At 47.0% G+C, this 24814-nt stretch overlaps 1 protein-coding gene across 5 annotated transcripts; it reads left to right on the top strand.

Annotated features, from left to right (window-relative positions):
* The first annotated feature begins 433 nt into the window (after window positions 1-433).
* Window positions 434-24791, top strand: rnf144b (ring finger protein 144B). 5 transcript variants are annotated; one of them, XM_045225784.1, is made up of 9 exons: window positions 692-921; window positions 1013-1090; window positions 4207-4512; window positions 5502-5606; window positions 6251-6311; window positions 22201-22414; window positions 23364-23508; window positions 23782-23871; window positions 24061-24791. In XM_045225784.1, the coding sequence occupies exons 3-9, from the start codon at window positions 4303-4305 to the stop codon at window positions 24241-24243; spliced, it is 1008 nt and encodes a 335-aa protein (XP_045081719.1). In that variant the 5' UTR covers window positions 692-921; window positions 1013-1090; window positions 4207-4302; the 3' UTR covers window positions 24244-24791. The 5 variants fall into 5 exon arrangements, with proteins under 5 accessions (XP_045081721.1, XP_045081724.1, XP_045081719.1 ...); XM_045225786.1 differs by lacking the exons at window positions 692-921; window positions 1013-1090 and adding an exon at window positions 434-639; XM_045225789.1 differs by having other exon boundaries at window positions 691-1090; window positions 23379-23508.
* The last annotated feature ends 23 nt before the right edge of the window (window positions 24792-24814 follow it).

Below are 24814 nucleotides of genomic sequence, written 5' to 3'. Positions count from 1 at the left end.
CATATGGATAGGAAGGTATTGAAAGTTAGACCTATCACAAGAAATATGCCTATAAAATCAGGGAAGTAGTGAACTGGAATTCTAATGAATGTAGCATGGATGAGTGGGGTCAGTTACTTCACATTATGTGGTTTTACATCTCCATTTCACCTAGATAGGAAGCTTTCTAAAAGTATCCTTGTAAATGGGTCAAATATAGTACCCTTAGTAGTTAGAGGTAACTAATAAAAATGCTGGGTCCTTCAGTGACTGGAGGCCCTATGCAGTGTGTGTAATCTTCATATAGGGCTAACCCTCCTTAATCACCGGTATTGCACTTTTACGATGGTCCCTAAACCACCTGAGCGCCAGAAAACAGAATATTGCATATTTCTTGGCTCTGTGAAGGGAAAAGTTTGACTATCGGTAAAAACATAGTGTGTACCTTGCTCTCTACCGTCGTCCGATTCTATATTAATCACTCTCATCCTCCTAGCACCTTCTGTCGGAGAGCTAATGACGAGCGAACTCCGAATATCGAAAGTAAAAACACATTTACTGCGATATTCTACCCAACTAGGAGATAACACAAGATAAACTTCTGTGGATTTGTAACAATAAGATTCATTATTATGTGGGGAAAAAGGACGAACTCCTGAGGTGAGGAAAGGCGCTTGTAGATTTTTGCTTTTGCTTTTATTCTATGGAAGCCGCCAGGGGCAGGCTAGAGGACATTCCACCAATAGCCTACCGCTTCCTGGTCAAGCAAGCAGCAGGAAGGGCAGCAAGGCAGCAAAGCATTAAGAACATCGTTGGCTGAACAATACTACACACATACCTACACACACACCCGTCCATCTGGAAACACGGGACTGACTGTGCATGCCAACACTGATTGCGTTGCAGGAAGGGAGGTGCGTCTAGTGCAGTTGGAAGGAAGAGGTAAATGGGTGGTGCTTGTGTGAATATCGTGGCGACCGAGTGGAGGTGTTTTGTAGGTGACTGTGTATCAACAGATGTGTCTGTGTCATAGTAAAAGCACTGCGGCTGTTAATCTGGACAGAAGCAGCTCGTTCGTAGGCTACACACTGTAGGTGACCTGACCGGGGAGGTAGGTCTCTCTCTCTCTCTTTCTCTCTCTCTTTTTCTAGCGTTTCCGTATTTATTGTGACATCTGTGTGGCATTTAAATGTCATTTTCTGTGTAAGGAATGGTTTAATGTGCGTATGTTGCAGAATTTCAATGTGGACCTATGTCAGTATAGCTACAACCTTGGAAGGTGAAATTGTGTCAGACTCATCTTGTATTCTTCTGCTGTCTACTACATGCGAATAATGAGTATATTTCAGATTATTCCTCTATGAATTCGTGATGTAGAATATACTTTATTAGGGGGATACTCGCACTTACTGTAGGTTAACATGTACTACAACATAAATACAGTATTTGGCAGCAGTTACTGGTATTTACTAAGAAATTCTAACAATGGTAATAACACAGTAATAACTTATGTTTTTGTTTGTTTCTTTGATGAATTAAAACAGCATTTTCATAGGAATTGGAGTAGAAACAATTTGACATTTAGTCCCGCATTAAGGGCAGCAAGATGAATGTCTCTCTCTCTCTCTCTCTCTCTTTTGCTCTCTTATATACACACACACACACACACACACACACACACACACAGGATTGTAAGTCCGGCGGCATAGGCCCAGACCCAGGCCCAGCTTCCGCCTTCTAACAGAACACAGCCAGCCACTCTGTATGTATGGCAACTATTCACCAAGCTGAGCTGGTTTTCCGTTTCTGCTTGTGTGCTGGACAATGAGGCTTTGATCCCTGGCTGGGATTCAACCTAGACCTTGATCCATGGAGAATGCCTACAGTATGGTTAGAAACAGAACTCACTGTAATGTGACATCTGCTATTAGTCAAAGCAAAGGCCATTTGGTTAGTTAAGAAAAGCTTGTCTACATCATGATGACGATGTAAACACATTTGTTGTTGTTGTAGGCTACAAGTTAGCATTTTACTCTAGCTGACCCTCGTCCTCCTGATTGCTGTGTCAATGGCTGGATCCAAACACTCTGGTGACATTGGCAATTTTTTCCTCCATTTGTATCACTTTGCAGGTTACAATGTTTCATCAAGATAACAAAAAGGTGAGGTACTTTCCAGGCAGAGAGATGGAGGAAACGGATAAAGCACCATTGTGTCGCAATGCAAACTTGAGTTTTTATTACCGGTAATATCAGGTCTGTTTGTTACTGCTACCTTCCTGTTATGGTTGTGCAGGACAGACAGACTAACAGACTGACAGACTGATAGACTAACAGACTGACAGACAGATGGGCAGACAGACAGACTGACAAACTGACATACTGACTGACTGACAAACAGACAGACAGATGTAGGCAGCATTGTCAGATGTCTTCGCCCTGCTCGCCAGTCTCCACCACAATGCAATGCAGAAGGGCTTCACTCCTATGGGACAGAGAGAAAGAATGACAGTGCAGAAATAAAATGTGCACATTCAAGTGCAAGTATCAGTGTTTTGCATGTGTGCCATAAATCAATGTTAGATAGAGGAGCTCAGTAAATTTAGGACAGTGATGTTGGCTCTATTGATTTGGCTGGTATAAATTTGCCTGCCAATTTAAACAGCAACTGCACTTTGTGTGGAGAATGAGATACTGTAGATAGACCAATGCATGATCAATAGCTTTTTAGCCACTCATTCTGTTGTGCTAAATCTATTTTACTACTTAATTCTTTATTTTTCCTTATGGAATTTGAGGGCAGCGATATTGGCTCTGGGTTTGTCCTCTTTCACAGGGCCCAATGCCAGTTGACCTGAGCTACAGTTAGACCTTGTCCTCTTCTCTAGTCTGGATTAGCCCAGAACATATGAAATGGGTCAATCGGCAGCAGCACCATGAGTTTCCTGCTTTTCTAAGAATTCTGAAATTAATATTTTCCTTCTGGCGAAACCTGAAAGATACATTTTATTGGTAAAAGGGATAACACATCTTCTCTTGTTCGTCTATTTCAAAGACTGCAAAGATATCACCCATGATTTTGTGTTGCGCCGTAGAAGTGTTGCACCGTAGATACCAATCTAAAACAGCCATGTTGCCAACGGCTACACACAGTAATACTGCTGGAGGGAGGGGGAAATAATGGCTCCTCTGTTCATTAACAGGAAGTGATAATCATATATCTGGGGTTACATCCAAAATAGGGCTCTGGTCAAAAGTAGTGCACTATTTGGGAAGCAACCTGGAAGTAGTCTCCTCGTCTGTTTTAAACATGACTAAATGATGTGGAGACTGGCGAAGCTATCAGCTGTTTTAAACACCACTAGATGATGTGGGGACTGGCGAGGCTATCAGCTGTTTTAAACACCACTAGATGATGTGGGGACTGGCGAGGCTATCAGCTGTTTTAAACACCACTAGATGATGTGGGGACTGGCGAGGTTATCAGCTGTTTTAAACACCACTAGATGATGTGGGGACTGGCGAGGTTATCAGCTGTTTTAAACACCACTAGATGATGTAGGGACTGGCGAGGCTATCAGCTGTTTTAAACATGACTAAATGATGTGGAGACTGGCGAAGCTATCAGCTGTTTTAAACACCACTAGATGATGTGGGGACTGGCGAGGCTATCAGCTGTTTTAAACACCACTAGATGATGTGGGGACTGGCGAGGCTATCAGCTGTTTTAAACACCACTAGATGATGTGGGGACTGGCGAGGTTATCAGCTGTTTTAAACACCACTAGATGATGTGGGGACTGGCGAGGCTATCAGCTGTTTTAAACACCACTAGATGATGTGGGGACTGGCGAGGCTATCAGCTGTTTTAAACACCACTAGATGATGTGGGGACTGGCGAGGCTATCAGCTGTTTTAAACACCACTAGATGATGTGGGGACTGGCGAGGCTATCAGCTGTTTTAAACACCACTAGATGATGTGGGGACTGGCGAGGTTATCAGCTGTTTTAAACACCACTAGATGATGTGGGGACTGGCGAGGTTATCAGCTGTTTTAAACACCACTAGATGATGTGGGGACTGGCGAGGCTATCAGCTGTTTTAAACACCACTAGATGATGTGGGGACTGGCGAGGCTATCAGCTGTTTTAAACACCACTAGATGATGTGGGGACTGGCGAGGCTATTGGCTGACTGCTTGTCTTCTGTTCTCCACCATCCTCCAGATCATGGAGGACAGCCCTCCACACTTCCTCCAGCAGAAGGGCTAAGAGAAGCTTCCAGGCAACGCTGACTGACTGACTGACCGCTCTGCTCCCCCCATGGCCAACAACAGCAGTCCAGCCCGGGGCCAGGGTCAGGGCCCCATGGCCAACAGCAGTCCATCCCAGCCTCAGGGCCAGGCCGGGGCTGTAGTGGAGTCCTTCTCCTCCCAGCCTGATGTGGTGGTCTACTGCAAGCTGTGCCTTAGTGAGCACCCCTCAGCAGCAACCAGCACACTGCACACCTGTGACTGTGTCTTCTGCACCCTGGTAGGTAGACAACACAATCCTGCCACAACTTCTCTTCTCATATCTGATGCTGGGCAAGGAAATGCCTGTATTTTCTATTCTCTCTCTATTTTCACTTAACAAGACTCAGCGTTCAAGCAGGACATACAGTATCTATCTGCCGAATCAAAAATATATATTTAATCACTGCTTTCCTGAAATAATTTAGTTTCTCTTTCACTTTTATCTCTGGCATGCAGTACTCCAGCTGACTTCCTATTGATTTGTGTTCAGTCAGTCTGTATCCATCCGCACTGAGGTGGAGGTGATGTGCCTTGACACGGATAGAGAGATATCCTGGCGTGGGGTTGGTTGGCTGGCAGGTGCTAATCTCTGCCTGGCTGCTGGTGTCGCTCGGAGCACCAGTCTGAGTTGCTAGGCCAAGGTCAAACATAGGGTGCATCCCTATGGGGCCTGGACAGTAGTGCACTATATAGGGAATACGGTGCCATTTGGAACACAGCCATAGAGAGATACTGTCAACACAACACTGGTTACCACTTACCAGTACTATGCACCGATTGACAACACACCCCATGCTTTCTGCATTCTGCTGTTGCTACGGTAGCTGAGTGAGGCTTGGCGTGACTCTTCTGACAAACAAAACAGCAGGTTTTTGCATGAACATGCTCGCAGGACTGCATTTTTTGGCTGCTTTGTCTTTAGCATCAAATCGTTTCTAAGAGACGAGTCTAGTTCAAGTGCTAGTTACTGTATATCTCAGATACTGTCAACATCAACATCAATCCAGGGCCACTTTTAGTAGGTGAACGTTGTGGAACGTTGCAGTTAAAAATGTAATGGTCAGAGCTGACGTGATTCCTTACTCTACATGTCTACAGAGAGGCATGTTTGTTCTGAACATTTCACAACGTTGTGCCCTGCTGAACATGGCCCTGCTCTCTGGTTCTGTCCATAGACATACATGTATTCACATCTGTGTTTACGCCATTGGTTGTCTGTCCCCTCAGTGTCTGCAGCAGTATGTTCAGCTGGCCATCCGGGAGGGTGGGGGCAGCCCAGTCACATGTCCAGACATGGCCTGTCAGAGGACGGGAGTCCTGCTCCACTCAGAGGTACTAGGCTTGTACTGGATGTTATGCTGTGGCTACGTCCCAAATGGCACCCTATTCCCTTTGTAGTGCACTACCTTTGACCAGGGCCCATAGGAATTATATAGGGAATAAGGTGCCATTTGGGACACATTCACTGTCTGTTTGAAGAACCACTGGTACACATCAATGTTTAGACCATTTGACTATTACACTGCTACATTGCTATTACACTCATATGTATTTGCCTGTTAACACTAGTAGGGTTGGGTACCGTTGGGTAAGATTAATTTGCCAACCCTTTCTACATCTTACATCATGCCACCACACCTTGAACTTGCAAATGTCATTGTCAAGTGTAAATGGTAAATAGCCTACAGCACAGGCCAATGTAGTGTTGCAATCAGGTCAGGGAGTTTGGTAATCAACACCTCTTCTCTTGAAATGATTATCCCTGCGTTAAATTCAGCATTTCTATAGAATGCAATACATTTAATTTCTGTGGATTGCAGTACATTGAAGACTGGTCTCAGATCTGTTTGTGACAATGACCATAGAAGTTGGCTATATAGCACAAACTGATCTGGGACCAGGCTGGTCCTCCTGTGATTTTTAGGCAATATCACAGACGTGAGCCATTCTGTTTTTTTGTGTGTGTTGTTTTGCAGATAGCCTGTTTTGCCCCTGCGGATCAGGTGGAGCTGTACCAGCGGCTGGAGTTTGAACAAGGTACGGTACCGTTCATTAGCATTAGCATGCTGGTGAGGTGACTGGTGACGGCGCTCATGGCAACCAGGCTATTTCAGGTCTGGGCCATCTGGTGACAGTGAGCTGAGCTGATCTGAGCCCGCCTCTAGCATCGACATGCCTGACATATTGTGGGATTATTGTACCGAGAGAGACTCCCTCTAGTCCTTATCTTGACTCCCTCCCTCCCACCCCGTCCCAGTCCAGCTGAAAGGTTATTGTAACTTTAGTAGCTACTAGACGGTCGGTCGAGCTACCAGATTAGCATAAGGCGATTTATAAATAGCAGTCTAAGAATTACTTGAAATTATGAAGTTGTTATTGTTCTGTCTGTCCACAGTTTCTGTTGGTGAACACATATGGTTCGTTGTTGGCTTTTGTTTAGAGGCAAAGTAATTTCTGAGAATGTGAAGAGAAGAAAACAGTGTAGAAAAGGTCTCAGCTGGTTTGACATTTACAAATTGGAATCTGAGGTTGGTTGGTTTGCCTTGAGGCAACAACACACTGAAACCAATATTAGTGAACAAAGTGCACAAAATATGTTATTATGGTGCTCCCCTGATAAAGGACAACATGGAATGTGCCTTTGTTACAAAAGCAGTTAGAAACCCCACTGAAAACCCTGCCCTGGCACATCTAGGATAGGCGGGCCTACAGTGCTTTCAGAAAGTATTCACACCTCTTGACTTTTTACAAGGTGGGATTCATATGGATTTAATTGTCATTTTTTGTCAACGATCTACACAAAATACTCTGTAATGTCAAAGTGGAAGAAAAATTCAAACATTCAAAATTCAAAAAAAAATATATATATAAAAATAAAAATAAACTAATATATCCTGATTACATAAGTATTCAAACCCCTGAGTCAATACATATTAGAATCACCTTTGGTATCGATTACAGCTGTGAGACTTTCTGGGTAAGTCTCTAAAAGCTTTGCACACCTGGATTGTACAATATTTGCACATTATTCTTTTTAAAATTCTTCAAGCTCTGTCAAGTTGGTTGTTGATCATTGCTAGGCAGCCATTTTCAAGTCTTGCCATAGATCTTCAAGCCGATTTAAGTCAAACCTGTAACTAGGCCATTCAGGAACATTCAGTGTTGTGTATATTTGTATATTTGGCCTTGTGTTTTAGGTTATTGTCCTGCTGAAAGGTGAATTTGTCTCCCAGTGTCTATTGGAAAGCAGACTGAACCAGGTTTTCCTCTAAGATTTTGCCTGTGCTTAGCTCTATTCCGTTTATTTGTATTCTAAAAAACTCCCTTGTCCTTGCCGATGACAAGCATACCCATAACAGCCACCACCATGCTTGAAAATATGAAGAGTGGTACTCAGTGATGTGTTGTGTTGGATTTGCCCTAAACATAATGCTTCCTATTCAGGACATAAAGTTAATTTCTTTGCCATATTTAGTGCCTTATTGCAAACAGGATGCATGTTTTGGAATAGTTGTATTCTGTACAGGCTTCCTTCTTTTCACTCTGTCATTTAGGTTAGTATTGTGGAGTAACTACACTGTTGTTGATCCATCTTCAGTTTTCTCCTATCACAACCATTCAACTGTAACTGTTTTAAAGTCACCATTGGCCTCATGGTGAAATCCCTGAGCGGTTTCCTTCCTCTCCGGCAACTGAGTTAGGAAGGTGCCTGTATCTGTCACGGTTTCGGCCGAGGCTGCCTCTCTTCCTTGCTCGGGCAGGCTTCGGCGTTCGTTGTCTCCGGAATACTAGCTGCCACCGTTGCATGTTTCTATGTTCGTTTGCTTTTGTCTGTTTGTTGTGACACCTGTTATCGTTTAGTGTAATTAGTGTCCTATAAGTTTCTCGTTGTGTTTGTCTAGTGTTGTGTGTGATTGATTTATTTCTGTCGTGTGTTTGCTTGTAGGAATTACTTATTCGCTCGGTTGAGCTTTACTCCACTGTGTTGGAGCGTTTTACGCACCTGTGTAGTGCGCCTTTTGTTTTGTCGCCTACGTGCGTAGTTTCGCCTTCGGGCAAGTTTGTTCTATTTTTCCTTGTTGGAGATTTCACTAAAGTCTTTTGGACTATACTTCGGTGTCCTGCGCTTGATTCCACCACTACACCCACCTACAGCATTACTGACAGTATCTTTGTAGATCTGGGTGTATTGATACACCATCCAAAGTGTAATTAATAACTTCACCATGCTCAAAGGGATATTCAATGTCAGATTTTTTTTGTACAGTCGTGGTCCAAAGTTTTGAGAATGACACAAATACTAATTTTCACAAAGTCTACTGCCTCAGTTTTGATGATGGCAATTTGCGTATACTCCAGAATGTTATGAAGAGTGATCAGATGAATTGCAATTAATTGCAAAGTCCCTCTTTGCCATGAAAATGAACTTAATCCCCAAAAAACATTTCCACTGCTTTTCAGCCTGCCACAAAAGGACCAGCTGCCATCATGTCTGTCACACCCTGGCTCTGGGGACTCTATATGTTGAGCCAGGGTGTGTAAGTTCTATGTGTTTTTGTTCTATGGTGTATTCTATGGGTGCTATTTCTATGTTGGCCAGAGTGGCTCCCAATCAGAGGCAACGAGTGTCAGCGGTTGCTGGTTGTCTCTGATTGGGAGCCATATTTAAACTGTCTGTTTTCCCTTTGTGTTTGTGGGATCTTGTTCCGTTTTGGTTTGTTGCCGTGTCGGTTGTGTTATACCGAGGACGTCACGTTTTCGTTTTGTTGTTTTGTTCGTGCATTCATTCATTAAATAAATATGTTTGCAACTAACGCTGCGCATTGGTCTACTCCGTATAACGATCGTGACAGAAGATCCCACCATACCAGGACCAAGCAGCGTGTCCAGGAGCAGGCAGCCTGGACGTGGGAGCAGATCTTGGACGGGCAGGGGTCCTGGACCTGGGAGGAAATCCAGGCCGGGATGGATCGCCGGCCATGGAGTGAGACGGTAGAGGCGCGACGGAGAGAGGAGCAACGGCGTAATCAGTGTCGTCGTCGGACGGACGAGAGGCAACCCCAAAAAATTTTTAGGGGGGGCACAGGGCATAGACGACGGGGCTGACGGAGGCAGACAAGGGGCGAATTCAGAAGGCCACCAGGTTACGGGAGCCATTGGTGAGAAGAGGGAAGGAAGATGTAGAGGCGCGGCGAGAGGTACTGAGGTGTATTACCAGTCCGGTCCGGCCCGTTCCTGATCCCCGTTTAAGGCCAGTGGTGTGTGTTCCTAGTACGGTCCTGCCTGTTCCTGCCCCTCGCACCAAGTGTACGGTGCGCGTCGCCAGCCCGGCCCGGCCTGTTCCTGCTTCTCGCACCAAGTGTACGGTGCGCGTCGCCAGCCCGGCCCGGCCTGTTCCTGCTTCTCGCACCAAGTGTACGGTGCGCGTCGCCAGCCCGGCCCGGCCTGTTCCTGCCCCTTGCACCAAGTGTACGGTGCGCGTCGCCAGCCCGGCCCGGCCGGTTCCTGCCCCTCGCACCAAGTGTACGGTGCGCGTCGCCAGCCCGGCCCGGCCTGTTCCTGCCACTCGCACCAAGCCTACGGTGCGCGTCGCCAGCCCGGCCCGGCCTGTTCCTGCCACTCGCACCAAGCCTATGGTGCGCGTCGCCAGCCCGGCTCGGCCTGTTCCTGCCACTCGCACCAAGCCTACGGTGTGCGTCGCCAGCCCGGCCCGGCCTGTTCCTGCCACTCGCACCAAGCCTACGGTGCGCGTCGCCAGCCCGGCCCGGCCTGTTCCTGCCACTCGCACCAAGCCTACGGTGCGCGTCGCCAGCCCGGCCCGGCCTGTTCCTGCTACTCGCACCAAGCCTACGGTGCGCGTCGCCAGCCCGGCCCGGCCTGTTCCTGCCACTCGCACCAAACCTACGGTGCGCGTCGCCAGCCCGGCCCGGCCTGTTCCTGCCACTCGCACCAAGCCTACGGTGCGCGTCGCCAGCCCGGCCCGGCCTGTTCCTGCTACTCGCACCAAGCCAGGGGTGCGAGACGTCAGCCTGGTAAGGCCCGTTGCTGCTCCACGCACCAAGCCAGGGGTGCGAGTCGTCAGCCCGGTAAGGCCCGTTCCGGCTCCACGCACCAAGCCAGGGGTGCGCATCGTCAGCCCGGTCCGACCCGTTGCTGCTCCACGCACCAAGCCAGGGGTGCGAGTCGTCAGCCCGGTAAGGCCCGTTCCGGCTCCACGCACCAAGCCAGGGGTGCGAGTCGTCAGCCCGGTAAGGCCCGTTCTGGCTCCACGCACCAAGCCAGGGGTGCGCATCGTCAGCCTGGTCCGACCCGTTGCTGCTCCACGCACCAAGCCAGGGGTGCGAGTCGTCAGCCCGGTAAGGCCCGTTCCGGCTCCACGCACCAAGCCAGGGGTGCGCATCGTCAGCCCGGTAAGGCCCGTTCCGGCTCCACGCACCAAGCCAGGGGTGCGCATCGTCAGCCCGGTCCGGCCCGTTGCTGCTCCACGCACCAAGCCAGGGGTGCGCATCGTCAGCCCGGTCCGGCCCGTAGCTGCTCCACGCACCAAGCCAGGGGTGCGCATCGTCAGCCCGGTCCGGCCCGTTCCTGCTCCACGCACCAAGCCAGGGGTGTGCGTCGTCAGTCCGGCACAACCCGTGCCTGGGTCACCGGTGCCTGGTCAGGTACCGGTCAGCTGCTCCACACCGGAGCTGAAGCTATCCGCTCCTACGATGTCCAGTTCAGCTCCAGCCAGCGGGGCCAGACCGGACCAGGGGCGCTACGGGGGGATTATTAGAGGGTGGTGGTCTAGCCCGGAGCCGGAACCGCCTCCGAGGAGGAATGCCCACCCAGCCCTCCCCTGGTTTGTTGATGTTCAGGCGCGGGCGCAGTCCGCGCCTTTGGGAAAGTACTGTCACACCCTGGCTCTGGGGACTCTATATGTTGAGCCAGGGTGTGTAAGTTCTATGTGTTTTTGTTCTATGGTGTATTCTATGGGTGCTATTTCTATGTTGGCCAGAGTGGCTCCCAATCAGAGGCAACGAGTGTCAGCTGTTGCTGGTTGTCTCTGATTGGGAGCCATATTTAAACTGTCTGTTTTCCCTTTGTGTTTGTGGGATCTTGTTCCGTTTTGGTTTGTTGCCGTGTCGGTTGTGTTATACCGAGGACGTCACGTTTTCGTTTTGTTGTTTTGTTCGTGCATTCATTCATTAAATAAATATGTTTGCAACTAACGCTGCGCATTGGTCTACTCCGTATAACGATCGTGACAATGTCAGTGATTCTCTCGTTAACACAGGTGAGAGTGTTGACGAGGACAAGGCTGGAGATCACTCTGTCATGCTGATTTGAGTTAGAATAACAGACTGGAAGCTTTAAAAGGAGGGTGGTGCTTGAAATCATTGTTCTTCCTCTGTTAACCATGGTTACCTGCAAGGAAACACGTGCCGTCATCATTGCTTTGCACAAAAAGGGCTTCACAGGCAAGGATATTGCTGCTAGTAAGATTGCACCTACAGTCAGGGGCGGTGTGTTCATTAGGGCGATATGGGCGACGCACTGCCAAACGGGAAAAGGAAGGGATTTTTTTTCTAATCAATTATATCACGGCAACAGTAGTTATCAGTGTTCTAATCTAGACGTCTGATCTGCCACTAAATGTCCAATCAGGCTAAAGTCGTGCTTCAAATGGCCCCGCCACTTTTGGGGCGATTTCAGTCAGGTTGAAAATCGCCCCAGAAGTCTCTCATAGACTCTCATGTAAAATCTTTTTTTTCAAATATCAGAGCTTTCAATACAATCTCTATGGGTTCCGGGAGGGCTTGCACTTACGCGCTTTCGTCATACGTAACATAACCATGAACGTAACTAAGAAAAGAGCGGGTAGCAGCGTCAATCAATTCACGTACTACTGTCAAGATGGCTAGCGTTCAGTGCAACTCGATTGTCTCTTTGAAAGAAGTTCCTTTTTGTCGGCGAACAAATCAAGATAAATTGGCAACGAAACAATTAGGACCTCCCAGACCAAATTTAATAATTCAACAGGTTTCTACTAAAGGGGGAAAGTCCTACACCCGAGGATTTTCCAAAAATTGGTACGAACGAAAAACCTGGCTAGCAGGCTGCGATGTAGCTAATGCAGTCTTCTGCTACCCCTGCTTATTCTTTCACCCTGAAGGCGGCACGGCAGACAGCACCGCTTGGACAGCGACTGGTGTAACGGACATGCACCATCTTTCAGAAAAGATTAAGAAACATGAGCTGTCAAAGACCCACATGGATAGCTGTTTGAGATTGTCTGCTTTGGGGAGAGTGAACATTGCCACTCAACTGGATGAGGGATACAGGCTAGCTGTCCGCCGCCACAACGATGAGGTTAGCAAGAACCGCCACATCCTCAGCCGGCTAATCCAGTGTGTGAAGTTTTGCGGAGTGTTTGAGTTAGCTTTGCGAGGCAAAGATGAAACTGAGGGCTCCACCAACCCTGGTATTTTTCTTGGACTTGTCAACTTTGTGGCACAATTAGATGAGGTGTTTTATGGAAATGCATATTGTTTATGCAGTGTTGAGGAATGTGAAAGAACACCCTTGATTATTTTTACTGTGATAACTTATTTTGCTTTTGTAAGCCAACACTTTTGAGATCAGTCAATAAATGCTTCTGGTATTGACTTATATGCTGCCCCTGTCTTCATGTTGTTGCTGGACATATCTTTTTTAAAATGTGTGTAGGTCACCTAAATCATCAGAAAAATTGCCCCCCCTGAGAATTTTTTCAGGAGCCGCCACTGCCTACAGTTGAAGTCGGAAGTTTACATACACTTAGGTTGGAGTCATTAAAACTTGTTTTTCAACCACTCCACAAATGTCTTGTTAACAAACTATAGTTTTGGCAAGTCGGTTAGGACATCTACTTTGTGAATGACACAAGTCATTTTTCCAACAATTGTTTACAGACAGATTATTTCACTTATAATTCACTGTATCACAATTCCGGTGGGTCAGAAGTTTACATTAACTATGTTGACTGTGACTTTAAACAGCTTGGAAAATTCCAGAAAATGATGTCATGGCTTTAGAAGCTTCTGATAGGCTAATTGACATAATTTGAGTCAATTGGAGGTGTACCTGTGGATGTATTTCAAGGCCTACCTTCAAACTCAGTGCCTCTTTGCTTGACATCATGGGAAAATCAAAAGAAATCAGCCAAGACCTCCGAAACAAAATAGTAGACCTCCACAAGTCTGGTTCATCCTTGGGAGCAATTTCCAAACGCCTGAAGGTACCACGTTCATCTGTACGAACAATAGTATGCAAGTATAAACACCATGGGACCACTCAGCCGTCATACCGCTCAGGAAGGAGACGCGTTCTGTCTCCTAGAGATGAACGTACTTTGGTGCGAAAAGTGCAAATCAATCCCAGAAAAACAGCAAAGGACCTTGTGAAGATTCTGGAGGAAACAGGTACAAAAGTATCTATATCCACAGTAAAACAAGTCCTATATCGACATAACCTGAAAGGCAGCTCAGCAAGGAAGAAGCCACTGGCCAAGACCGCCATAAAAAGCCAGACTACGGTTTGCAACTGCACATGGGGACAAAGATAGTACTTTTTGGAGAAATGTCCTCTGGTCTGATGAAACAAAAATATAATTGTTTGCCCATAATGACCATCGTTATGTTTGGAGGAAGAAGGGGGTAGCTTGCAAGCCGAAGAACACCATCCCAACCGTGAAGCACGGGGGTGGCAGCATCATGTTGTGGGTGTGCTTTGCTGCAGGAGGGACTGGTGCACTTCACAAAATAGATGGCATCATGAGGAAGGAACATTATGTGGATATATTGAAGCAACATCTCAAGACTTCAGTCAGGAAGTTCAAGCTTGGTCGCAAATGGGTCTTCCAAATGGACAATGACCCCAAGCATACTTCCAAAGTTGTGGCAAAATGGCTTAAGGACAACAAAGTCAAGGTATTGGAGTGGCCATCACAAAGCCCTGACCTCAATCCTATAGAAAATGTGTGGGCAGAACTGAAAGAGCGTGTGTGAGCAAGGAGGCCTACAAACCTGACTCAGTTACACCTGTTCTGTCAGGAGGAATGGGCCAAAATTCACCCAACTTATTGTGGAAAGCTTGTGGAAGGCTACCCGAAACGTTTGACCCAAGTTAAACAATTTAAAGGCAATGCTACCAAATACTAATTGAGTGTATGTAAACTTCTGACCCACTGGGAATGTGATGAAAGAAATAAAAGCTGCAGGTAGCTTAGTGGTTAAGAGCGTTGTGCCAGTAACCGAAAGGTCGCTGAGCCGACTAGGTGAAAAATCTGTCGATGTGCCCTTGAGCAAGGCACTTAACCCTAATTGCTCCTGTAAGTCGCTCTGGATAAGAGCGTCTGCTAAAAAATAATAATAATAATAATAATAATTGTCTCTACTATTATTCTGACATTTCACATTCTTAAAATAAAGTGGTTATCCTAACTGGCCTAAACAGGGAGTTCTTACTAGGATTAAATGTCAGTAATGTGAAAAACTGAGTTTAAATGTATTTGGCTAAGGTGTATGTAAACTTCCGACTTCAACTGTAAATCAACTATTTATCGGATCATCAAGAACTTCAATTGTTGTGAAGAAGGCGTCAGGGCGCCCAAGAAAGTCCAGCAAGCGCCAGGACCGTCTCCTAAAGTTGATTCAACTGCGGGATTGGGGCACCACCAGTGCAGAGCTTGCTCAGGAATGGCAGCAGGCAGGTGTGAATGCATCTGCACGCACAGTGAGGCGAAGACTTTTGGAGGATGGCCTGGTGTCAAGAAGGGCAGCAAAGAAGCCACTTCTCTCTAGGAAAAACATCAGGGACAGACTGATATTCTTCAAAAGGTACAGGGATTGGACTGCTGAGGACTGGGGTAAAGTCATTTTCTCTGATGAATCCCCTTTCCGATTGTTTGGGGCATCCGGAAAACACCTTGTCCGGAGAAGACAAGGTGAGCGCTACCATCAGTCCTGTGTCATGCCAACAGTAAAGCATCCTGAGACCATTCATGTGTGGGGTTGCTTCTCAGCCAAGGGAGTGGGCTCACTCCCAATTTTGCCTAAGAACACAGCCATGAATAAAGAACGGTACCAACACATCCTCCAAGAGCAACTTCTCCCAACCATCCAAGAACAGTTTGGTGACGACCAATGCCTTTTCCAGCATGATGGAGCACCTTGCCATAAGGCAAAAGTGATAACTAAGTGGCTCGGGAACAAAACATCAATATTTTGGGTCCATGGCCAGGAAACTCCCCAGACCTTGAGAACTTGTGGTCGATCCTCAAGAGGCGGGTGGACAAACAAAAAAGGTCTTGAAAAAAAAGGGTCAACACTGCAAATATTGACTCTTTGCATAAACTTAATGTAATTGTCAATAAAAGCCTTTGACAATTATGGAATGCTTGTAATTATACTTCAGTATACCATAGTAACATCTGACAAAAATATCTCATAACACTTAAGCAGCGAACTTTGTGAAGACCAATACTTGTGTCATTCTCAAAACCTTTGACCACGACTGTACATATTTTTTTTTACCTATTCACTGCTCGACTGAGGGACCTTACAGATAATTGTATGTGTAAGGTACAGAGATGAGGTAGTCATTCAAAAATCATGTTAAACACTATTATTGCACACAGTGAGTCCATGCAACTTATGTGACTTGTTAAGCAAATGTTTACTCCTGAACTTGTTGTTCTGAAAGAGCTGCAAAATCTGGACCCCTACAAATCATCTGGGCTAGACAATCTGGACCCTTTCTTTCTAAAACTAGCCGCCGAAATTGTCGCAACCCCTATTACTAGCCTGTTCAACCTCTCTTTCGTAACGTCTGAGATCCCCAGAGATTGGAAAGCTGCCGCGGTCATCCCCCTCTTCAAAGGGGGTGACACTCTAGATCCAAACTGTTACAGACCCATATCCATCCTGCCCTGCCTTTCGAAAGTTTTTGAAAGCCAAGTTAACAAACAGATCACCGACCATTTCGAATCCCACCGTACCTTCTCCGCTATGCAATCCGGTTTCCGAGCTGGTCTTGGGTGCACTTCAGCCACGCTCAAGGTCCTAAACGATATTATAACCGCGATCGATAATAGACAGTACTGTGCAGCCGTCTTCATCGACCTGGCCAAGGCTTTCGACTCTGTCAACCACCGCATTCTTATTGGCAGACTAAATAGCCTTGGTTTCTCAAATGACTGCCTCGCCTGGTTCACCAACTACTTCTCAGATAGAGTTCAATGTGTCAAATCGGAGGGCCTGTTGTCTGGACCTATGGCAGTCTCTATGGGGGTGCCACAGGGTTCAATTCTTGGGCCGACTCTTTTCTCCGTGTATATCAATGATGTCGCTCTTGCTGCTGGTGACTCTCAGATCCACCTCTACGCAGACGACACCATTTTGTATACATCTGGCCCTTCATTGGACACTGTGTTAACAAACCTCCAAATGAGCTTCAATGCCATACAACACTCCTTCAGTAGCCTCCAACTGCTCTTAAACACTAGTAAAACTAAATGCATGCTCTTCAACCGAACGCTGCTTGCACCCGCCCACCCGACTAGAATCACTACTCTCGACGGGTCTGACCTAGAGTATGTGGACAACTACAAATACCTAGGTGTCTGGTTAGACTGTAAACTCTCCTTCCAGACTCACATTAAGAATCTCCAATCCAAAGTTAAATCTAGAATCGGTTTCCTATTTCGCAACAAAGCCTCCTTCACTCATGCTGCCAAACATGCCCTCGTAAAACTGACTATCCTACCGATCCTTGACTTCGGCGATGTCATTTACAAAATAGCCTCCAACACTCTACTCAGCAAATTGGATGTAGTCTATCACAGTGCCATCCGTTTTGTCTCCAAAGCCCCATACACTACCCACCACTGTGACCTGTACGCTCTTGTTGGCTGGTCCTCACTACATAATCATCGCCAAACCCACTGGCTCCAGGCCATCTATAAATCACTGCTAGGCAAATCCCCGCCTTATCTTAGCTCATTGGTCACCATAGCAACACCCACCCGTAGTATGCGCTCCAGCAGGTATATCTCACTGGTCATCCCCAAAGCCAACACCTCCTTTGGCCGCCATTCCTTCCAGTTCTCTGCTGCCAATGACTGGAACAAATTGCAAAAATCTCTGAAGCTGGAGACACTTATCTCCCTCACTAACTTTAAGCACTAACTTTAAGCACTGGCTCCAGGCCATCTATAAATCACTGCTAGGCAAATCCCCGCCTTATCTTAGCTCATTGGTCACCATAGCAACACCCACCCGTAGTATGCGCTCCAGCAGGTATATCTCACTGGTCATCCCCAAAGCCAACACCTCATTTGGCCGCCATTCCTTCCAGTTCTCTGCTGCCAATGACTGGAACAAATTGCAAAAATCTCTGAAGCTGGAGACACTTATCTCCCTCACTAACTTTAAGCATCAGTTTCAGAGCACCTTACCGATCACTGCACCTGTACACAGCCCATCTGAAATTAGCCCGCCCAACTACCTCATCCCTATATTGTTATTTATTTTGCTCATTTGTACCCCAGTATCTCTATTTGCACATCATCTCTTGCACATCTATCATTCCAGTGTTAATACTAATTGTAATTATTTTGCACTATAGCCTATTTATTGCCTTACCTCCATAACTTGCTACATTTGCACACACTGTATATATATTTTGTTGTATTTTTGACTTTATGTTTTGTTTTACCCCATATGTAACTCTGTGTTGTTGTTTTTATCGCACTGCTTTGCTTTATCTTGGCCAGGTCGCAGTTGTAAATGAGAACTTGTTCTCAACTGGCTTACCTGGTTAAATAAAGGTGAAATAAAATAAAATAAAAAAATTAAAGGTTTACCATAACAAATAGGTTGAATACTTATTGACGCAAGATGTTTCTGCTTTTCATTTTTAAATTAATTTGTACACATTTCTAAAAACAATATTCTACTTTGAGGGTGTGGAGGCCAGCGACACAAAATCTCAATTCAACCAATTTTAAATGCAGGCAGTAACACAACAAAATGTAGAAAAAGTCAAGGTTGTGAATTCTTTCTGAAGGCACTGTATCTAGGATCCTCTACCCTCTAAATCTAATACCTTGCTTTGGGTGTCATTCTATAGACGTTGTGATGTCACGAGAGGCTACACAGCTTTCAGCGGGATTGCTCAAGTAGTGCAAGGAGACCAGGTTCAATCAAAACAAGGATTTTATTAAAGGTCTTGGGAAACTAACGAAAGTATAACACAATTCTGTTCTCTGGTGGCTCTTAAGGGTTAACAGTTCAGGGATGTCTCTTCCACATCCAAAATCATAACTCTCCCTCGCTCAAATAACTTTTCCCCAGTCTTACTGTATTCCACGTTGCAGCTAGTGGCCAACCCAGCAAAACGTCCTTCCAAATGTCCCACACGTATTTCCACAGGTGCATATATCCAAAGGTGAGTATTTCCCAAAGGTAAGTATCTCCAAATCCTTATATTCCTCATGGAAGTGGACGTGCAGCACTCTTGTCCTCCAGAGAGCCCAGCTTGGAGACCGTGTCTCTTCCCTTCAACAAACCTTCAGCTCATCAGCTCCTGATTGGTTTCAGCTGCGTGGGAAGATTGGCCATAGAGGGTTGGAGTTCCCGACCATACCAGCAGATGGAGCCATAGCTGTCTGGGTTTGCAGCCATCTCAGGGGGATGTAACGTCCCTCCAGGACACAGCCTCTCGTGACATCACACATCCCCCTCCTCGGGACCGACGTCCTCGTCGGGGTAAAGGCAGCGAAGAAGGCATCACGCCGGGAGAGGGCGTCCGCATTGCCGTGGTGCTTGCCAGACTGCTCTCTCTTCAACTCCTCCAACTCTAGGACCAGGGACTCAGCCTCCTGTTGTCTCTCCTTGAGTTTCTTACTGAACGCATCAGCCTTGGTTTTAGCAGAGTTTAGCTTCTGTTGAGCAGCTTTCAGTTCCTTCTCTCTCTCTGCCTCCGCATTCTTCATCTTGTTCTCCAACACCTTGTACTTCTCCTCTGCCTTCTTCTGGACCTCCTTACTACTGCGCAGGGTCTCCTCACACTCCTCGATGGTCCTGCGCAGCCTCTCCAGCTCCTCCTGTTGCTTAGGGAAGGAGCTCTGTTGGAGTTTAGCCTGGAGGATATCTAACTCTTCTGTCTTCATGTCTAACTGTTGCTTTAACAAACGATACCTCTCAGCGGTCCCCTTCAGACCAGACAGTTCTTTGTCCAGATTCTGTAGCTCCGTCTCTGTGTCGGTCTGGGCACCTGCCATCCCTATCAGAGCCCGGGCGGGAGTGAGTAACTCGGAGGATTGCACCGGAGCCTTCCCAGGATGAGTCTTGCCTCTCCGTTTCCGAGGTACTCGGGTTATCCTCTCCTGAGACTCTCTCCAGAGTGGGTAAAGGCTGGGCAGTCTCGTCCAATTAGGACAGGGACGGGGAGGGAATCAACCACCCCCGCCGTCGTGTGTATGGTTCCCCGTGTGCTGGTCATTGTAAGTTCAGTAATGGGGTATTCTCTGGTGTCCCCATGGACACAGGAAACTGGGAGGACTTTCCCGGGGTCAGACACGTTGGGCCCACCAAATCCTTACGCACCAGGGTGGCCCGGCTACCAGAATCCAGTAAGGCCTCCACATCATGGTGATTCACAGTTACCGGGCAGGTGGGGGTCGATCTGGGCCGCCATCTACGACTCCCAAGAGCGAGGCAAAACGGTGTGTGGGTGCTGAGCTGGAGGACTCCGCAGTGGGCATAGGTTCATCGGCTGGTTTCCCACACTGCCAGGAGATATGTCCCATCTCCCCACACCGGTAACACTGTCGAGTTTCCCCCTCCTGGTGTACTCTTCTTGGACCCGCCTGGTTTCTGGCTCCCCCTGGAGCCGGGATAAGTCCTGACGTGGCTGGGTTCGAGACCTTGGGGTCCTTTGGACGGGTTCTTCCCATTTGTGGTGGGGCCGCACTCCTGGGGTCTTTTCGGGAAGCATTCAGCATCTCCGCTGTGGCCTGGTACTTTTCCACAGCTTCCACGGTCAGATCAGCCGTGGTCAAGGCCTGTTGACTGATGAACCGTTTTGCCTCATAAGGCAGGGCGCGTAGGTAACGATCCACCACAACGGCCTCCACCACCGCCGCTGCTGTATTCCTCTGCGGATCCAGCCATTTCCTTGCGATTCGGACAAGTTCATGCATCTGCGCCCGAGGAGGTTGGTCTGGTTGGAAGGTCCAGCTGTGAAAGCGCTGGGCCATACCAAACTTTGTGAGTCCATATCTGCTGAGGATCTCAGACTTCAGGGCATCATAGTCAGTAACCTGGTCAGGGCCCAGGTCCCGGACAGCATTCAGCGATTCCCCGGTTAGAAAGGGGGCTAACAGACCAACCCACTGTTGCTTGGGCCAGGCTTCCCTAGTGGCCGTGGCCTCAAATGCATGCAGGTATGCCTCAATGTCATCGGTAGCTCCCATCTTAGATATAAAGTCACTTGCCTTTATTGGGCGGGTATTTTGGACAACCCTCTGTCTCTGCAACTGCAATTCCTCTGCCTTCAGAAGGTTGGCTTTCTTTTGCTCCTCCAAGAGAGCCACGGTTGCTTGCATCTGGGCTTGCTGGCCAGCAACAAGGGCTTTCAATATGTCCTCCATTTCAGTCGGGCGGGGAGCCTACGGCCAACTTGGAAAACTGGGTGATCAAACCTTCGGTATCCTCCTCTGACATGCACTATTAACGCTTGAGCGTGCCTGTATTCTCCACCATCTGTGATGTCACGAGAGGCTACACAGCTTTCAGCGGGATTGCTCAAGTAGTGCAAGGAGACCAGGTTCAATCAAAACAAGGATTTTATTAAAGGTCTTGGGAAACTAACGAAAGTATAACACAATTCTGTTCTCTGGTGGCTCTTAAGGGTTAACAGTTCAGGGATGTCTCTTCCACATCCAAAATCATAACTCTCCCTCGCTCAAATAACTTTTCCCCAGTCTTACTGTATTCCACGTTGCAGCTAGTGGCCAACCCAGCAAAAACGTCCTTCCAAATGTCCCACACGTATTTCCACAGGTGCATATATCCAAAGGTGAGTATTTCCCAAAGGTAAGTATCTCCAAATCCTTATATTCCTCATGGAAGTGGACGTGCAGCACTCTTGTCCTCCAGAGAGCCCAGCTTGGAGACCGTGTCTCTTCCCTTCAACAAACCTTCAGCTCATCAGCTCCTGATTGGTTTCAGCTGCGTGGGAAGATTGGCCATAGAGGGTTGGAGTTCCCGACCATACCAGCAGATGGAGCCATAGCTGTCTGGGTTTGCAGCCATCTCAGGGGGATGTAACGTCCCTCCAGGACACAGCCTCTCGTGACATCACAACGTACATACAGGTAACTGCCAAAATAAAATAAAGCTTCTTAATAGGACGTTTGGCCACCACGAGCTGCCAGAACATGGCATAGATTCTACAAGTGTCTGGAACTATTGGAGGGATGCGACACCATTCTTCAATGAGAAATCCAATAATTTGTGTTTTGTTGATGGTGGTGGAAAACTCTGTCTCAGGCGCCACTCCAGAATCTCTCATGAGTGTTCAATTGGGTGGAGATCTGCTGACTGAGACACACACGCCACACACAGACACACACACACACACACAACCCCCTATGCTCCTTTTGAGACCCCTCTTTCAAAGTCACTCAGATCTCCTCTAGCCATGGTAGCCAAAATAATGGGCAACTGGGCATGATGGAATGTTAAGTGCTTAATTAACTCAGGAACCACACCTGTGTGGAAGCACCTACTTTCAATATACTTTGTATCCCTCATTTACCCAAGTGTTTCCTTTATTTTGGCAGTTACCTGTATATGTATATACATGTGTTTATATACATCATTGGTTTGTTATGTTTCAGGGGTGCAGCTGGACCCTAGTAGAGCATGGTGCCCGGTGCTGGAGTGCCAGGCTGTCTGCAGCGTCGGGCCCAGCTCAGAGGGCCAGCCTACGTCCGTGCCCTGTCCAGCCTGCCACACTGTCTTCTGCTCTGGCTGTAGAGGGCCCTGGCAGGACGGGCACGCCTGCCCCGAGCACCAGCCTATGACATCATCATCACCTGACTCAGAGAGCAGGTCAGTCAGTCACAGTCAGAGCGCCTTGGTGTAAAAAATATTGTAACAAAAAAAAAACGAATGAAGGCTGATTGAAGCCGCTTCTGTGTTGGCAGTAGAGTTGTTAGTCATTTTGGAAATAAGTAAAATCAACAATTTGGTAAGAGTCTCTTGCCTTTTAGACAAGTTAACTACAACCTGTGCCATTTTTTGTGTGCCACAGACAGTGTGCTCCCAGTGTCCCGCTATATCTGCAGCATACAGTATTCCACCCCTTCCACCCTTCACTGTTGTCAGTGTGTGTGTGTGTGTGTGTGTGTGTGTGTTATTGGAAGGTGTGGAGGAAAGCATAATGGAATACCATTGTGTCCCTGCCAAAGGGGAGGAGTAGGGGAGTCAGTCAGTAAATCCATTTCCGTTGCTTTGACAACGCGAAGTGCCTCATGTACTGGAGGAAATGTCCTTGAATCGATGGGTTTAATCTACTAAAGTATAACAACATCAGACGAGACTAGAAAGTCTTTTAAAATCTTAGAGTTTAGCCCCACAGTATGAGAGACAGAATGCCAGTTTGATATTGTTTTGGGGGATTAACAATATTTGTCCATTTAGTAATACAATGCAGTTCATTCAATCCCTCCTGATCATGGTATTCAGTCAACTGGTTCCCTCGTAGTTTCTTCTCCCCAAATAAATTCAGTTAAGCCGCCAATTAACATGAGTGTTAAATAAAGATGACAGTCTGTGCCTCAGCTCCCATGCTTTAACCCTGCTAACACCATATAATTATATATACACTATAATGTATAGACATTATTAACATTCTTATTCTAATTCTCTGTCTGAACCCTCTTTCCCCCACCACCTCTCCCTCACATCCCTCTCCACCTCTCCCCTCACCTCTCCCCCTTTCTTTCCCCACCTCTCCCCCTCTCCCCCACCTCTGCACCCCTCACCCACCTGTCCTCAGGGGCCGGTCATGCAGTGACTCTGATCTGCCCATCAAGCCGTGCCCCATGTGTGGCGTGTACATCGAGAGGAACCAGGGCTGTGCCCAGATGCTGTGTAAGAGCTGCAAACACACTTTCTGCTGGTACTGTCTGCAGAACCTGGATGTAAGTCCATATGCAGTTATAAATGCTTCAATAAGTCTGAACCTGAGTGTTGTATGTTTATGGTGATACTGTATCCCTCTGTTAAGGTGATATATTTCTGAGGCACTATGATAACTGTTGTTATATGTTTAGGATGATATATTTCTGAGGCACCATGATAACTGTTGTTATATGTTTATGGTGATATATTCATGAGGCACTATGATAACTGTTGTTATATGTTTATGGTGATATATTTCTGAGGCACTATGATAACTGTTGTTATATGTTTAGGGTGATATATTTCTGAGGCACTATGATAAGGGGCCATGCAGGAACAAGCTGGGCCACTCCCGAGCCTCCGTCATGTGGAACAGAACACAGGTGAGGTGACTCTTCTTATTATACACCCTAGTAACCCAGGAAACCTGTGTTTTGCTATATCAACTTTTCTTGTATGCCTGAATCAACAGTCATTGGCCTGACATTTTGTATGTGACATTCACAATTATTGGCCTCCTGCTAAACACCCTGTGTGTGTGTGTGTGCGTGTGAACCCTTTCCTCTTGGCAGGTGGTGGGCATCCTGGTTGGCGTCAGTGTCATCGTGCTGGTGGCCTCGCCTCTCCTCCTGCTGGCTTCGCCCTGCATCCTGTGCTGCCTGTGCAAGCCCTGCCGAGGCAACAAGAAGAGGAGGAGGAAGAAAGAGGTAACACAGACAGACATACAGCCAGAACCCAGCCCCACCAAGTCATAAAGAGAGACTGCTTCTACTTAGTCTCACCACGGTCTGGGAATGGATCCATTCAGTCAATTCAGGAACTGATTTTAATTCATGAATGGAAAAATCTTCATGGAAAAGAATGGCTTAATTTTCAACTCATTCATTGAATTTGAAATAATGTATTGAATTGACAGAATTGAAAAACTGGCTAGTACCCCGATTCCCACCGTCTCACACACATACAGTACATGACCACTGTCTACCACCCTCATGTTCCAAACGTCACGATGCCAAACCAGTCTTGTTAGGTGCACAAGTGCCTCCATCCTACAGTGCCTGGTATTTGGTGATATTTGTTTTGCCTTCCATTATATTATGCAAAAATGTGTGTTGTTTATGAAATGAACAACTGTAAGTAACATAGGAAAAATCCTTAACCAATGAAAAACATTGTTTCATTATGTGCTATGGAAACTGCATTGTTTACTGGGAGAAAAATGTGGACGTTCCAAATGGCACCCTATTCCCTACATAGTGCACTACCTTTGACCAGGCCCTGTGTGAGAGTGTGATTTGAAGGAGTCAGGCGCAGGAGGGTAAATCA

The sequence above is a fragment of the Coregonus clupeaformis genome, chromosome 2 (genome assembly GCF_020615455.1).
Source record: "Coregonus clupeaformis isolate EN_2021a chromosome 2, ASM2061545v1, whole genome shotgun sequence".
Taxonomy (NCBI): domain Eukaryota; kingdom Metazoa; phylum Chordata; class Actinopteri; order Salmoniformes; family Salmonidae; genus Coregonus; species Coregonus clupeaformis.
This window is presented reverse-complemented; position numbering and strand designations above follow the sequence as displayed.